We start from the raw sequence: 2198 nt of genomic DNA, 5'->3' as shown, positions 1-2198 counted from the left end.
TTCAACTCCTCCAGTGCCACCCCCTGCCATGGGCAGGGACACCTTCCACCAGCCCAGGTTGCTCCAACCTGGCCTTGGACACTTCCAGGGATCCAGGGGCAGCCACAGCTTCTCTGGGCAACCTGGGCCAGGGTCTCCCCACCCTCCCAGGGAAGGATTCCTTCCCTATATCCCATCTATCCCTGCCCTCTGGCAGTGAGAAGCCATTCCCTGTGTCCTGTCCCTTCATCCCTTGTTCAAAGTCCCTCTCCAACATCTCCTGAACCTCCTAGGGGTCCGAGTTCAAAGCTTTTCTCCCGGATCAGGTGCTCTCACAGGAGCATCCCCAGCCCTGGAGCTGGGCACAGCAGGCACCAGCTCTCCGGGGTACAGCACCTGGACGGGGAATTCTGTGCTGGCTTCTCCTTATCCCACTTTGCTGCCCAGCTGGGAGAATGGATTTGCACAATGGACACAGGGTGGGATTGTTGGGGTGTCCTGTGATCCCCGGGGGTCCCGTCCAACCGTGGATACTCCACGATCCCACGATTCCCTCTGCAATCCCTCCCTGTTCCCGGGACCCTCCGCCGGGTTCCTGTGCCAGCCCCTGCACTGGCAGCGCTCGCACATGAGGGAGCACTGCGGAGTTGTGGAAACTCGGTCTGGCACAGCTTTGGCGAGCGCTGCGGAGTTGTGGAAGCTGCTCTGGCACAGCTTTGGCGAGCGGGAACCCCCCGCGCTGGCCCCGCACAGCCCCCGGGCCGCCCCGCACAGACACACGGACACGCTGCGGGTGATGCTGGAGGCGTTTATTTGGAGGTCACGGTCCGAGGGGTCCCCCGGGACATCCCCCCGTGCTCGGGGGGCTCCTGCCCTGCCCGGGGGGCTCAGTGGTACCTGCGGGCCAGGGCGTGAGCCACGACACCCACCAGCTTCTGCCAGGCGAACTGGCAGGCGGGGGTGAAGTCCCTGCCGAAGTGGGAGGCCAGCACGATGACGAGGATGTCTCCGAGGAGCTGGAGGAGGAGGAGGAGGACAGGCGGGGTCAGTGCTGCTGTGCCACAGCCCGCCCGGAGCTCGGGATGTCCGCGCTGGACCCGCCGCGGAGGCTCCGCTCCCTCCGCTCGCTGCTCCGCTCCCTCCGCTGCTCCAGCCCCGTGTCCTGCCGTGCCTTTGGCTCCCAACACCTTCTCCTTTTATTTCTCCCCGGTTTTCCTGCTGCAGATTTCCCCCCCCATCCCAGTCCCTCTCCTTCCCGCCCGCCCCCGACACCACCCACAACCCACGGGCTGTTTCCTTGCCCTGATTTCTCCCCGAGGCTGAATTCCCCTCCTGCACGGACCCTCACACGCTGCACACTCCTCCTCCTCTCCCTCCCCAGCCCCCTGCCCCATGGGGTGCCCCTCGGGCTGTGGGGCTGGGTATGGGAGTGTCTCTCCCTGTGCCCCGGGAGTGCGACAGCAGAACCCTCAGCCTTTCCACGGACAGCTCTGAGCTTTTGGAAAACAACATTTGCTGCATTCTTAAATATAAAATAAAAACAGAAGGAAAGAACCTTGAAAACATTAGAGCAATTTGGCCTGAGAACCACCCTAAGAAACTGTGGGTTTTTTCTTTCTCTTTTTAGGTCTAAATGAAGACCATGATTCATTTGCATTTGAGAGTGTTGGAGGGGTGGGGAGTGTCCCACCCTTACTCCGGGCAGGACCCTGCTCTGTGGTTCTGCTTATCTTGCTGTAGGACCTTGGATTTTCTGAAATGCCCTGCTGAGCTTCCCTCTGCCTCCTCCTCCTCCAGCCCACGCTGCACCTTCCCCTGGGGTCTTTCCCCAGCCAGATCCCCTCCAGGTGACCCTCTCCCAGTATCTGCCCCTCCCCAGTGCTGTGCTGGCACTACAAGTGGGACTTTTTGGGGTGAAGTCCCCCAGGCTGTTGCAAACAGCCCTGCACAAGCTGCCACCTCTGCCTGGGACACGGGGACTCTGCCCCCACCACCCGGGCAATGCCCCCGGACAGGGTTGTTTGAAGCAACAGCAAAACCTGCCCAGGGCAGGGGCTGGGGCAGCAAACACGGCTCACCCTGAAGTTCTCGGGGTCCACGTGCAGCTTCTCACAGTGCAGCTCCGACAGCTTGGAGTAGGTGCCCTTGATGTTGTCGAGGTTCTTGACGGCGTCCCCGAAGGAGGTGAGCACCTTCTTGCCGTGGGCTCGGACCTTGGG

General features: G+C 62.0%; 1 protein-coding gene across 1 annotated transcript; it reads right to left on the bottom strand.

The window, feature by feature from the left end:
- Positions 1–784: 784 nt before the first annotated feature.
- Positions 785–2192, bottom strand: LOC113962482 (hemoglobin subunit epsilon; the record flags this gene model as incomplete). Its single annotated transcript, XM_027673237.1, has 2 exons — positions 785–995; positions 2058–2192. Coding segments are annotated over 2 exons (264 nt in total), but the record flags the coding sequence as incomplete, so codon positions are not given.
- Positions 2193–2198: the final 6 nt, after the last annotated feature.

The sequence above is a fragment of the Neopelma chrysocephalum genome, unplaced genomic scaffold (genome assembly GCF_003984885.1).
Source record: "Neopelma chrysocephalum unplaced genomic scaffold, ASM398488v2 Primary Assembly neopelma1_181006, whole genome shotgun sequence".
Classification (NCBI taxonomy): domain Eukaryota; kingdom Metazoa; phylum Chordata; class Aves; order Passeriformes; family Pipridae; genus Neopelma; species Neopelma chrysocephalum.
Note: the sequence above shows the minus strand (reverse complement) of the source record. Positions and strands in the feature narration are given on the sequence as shown.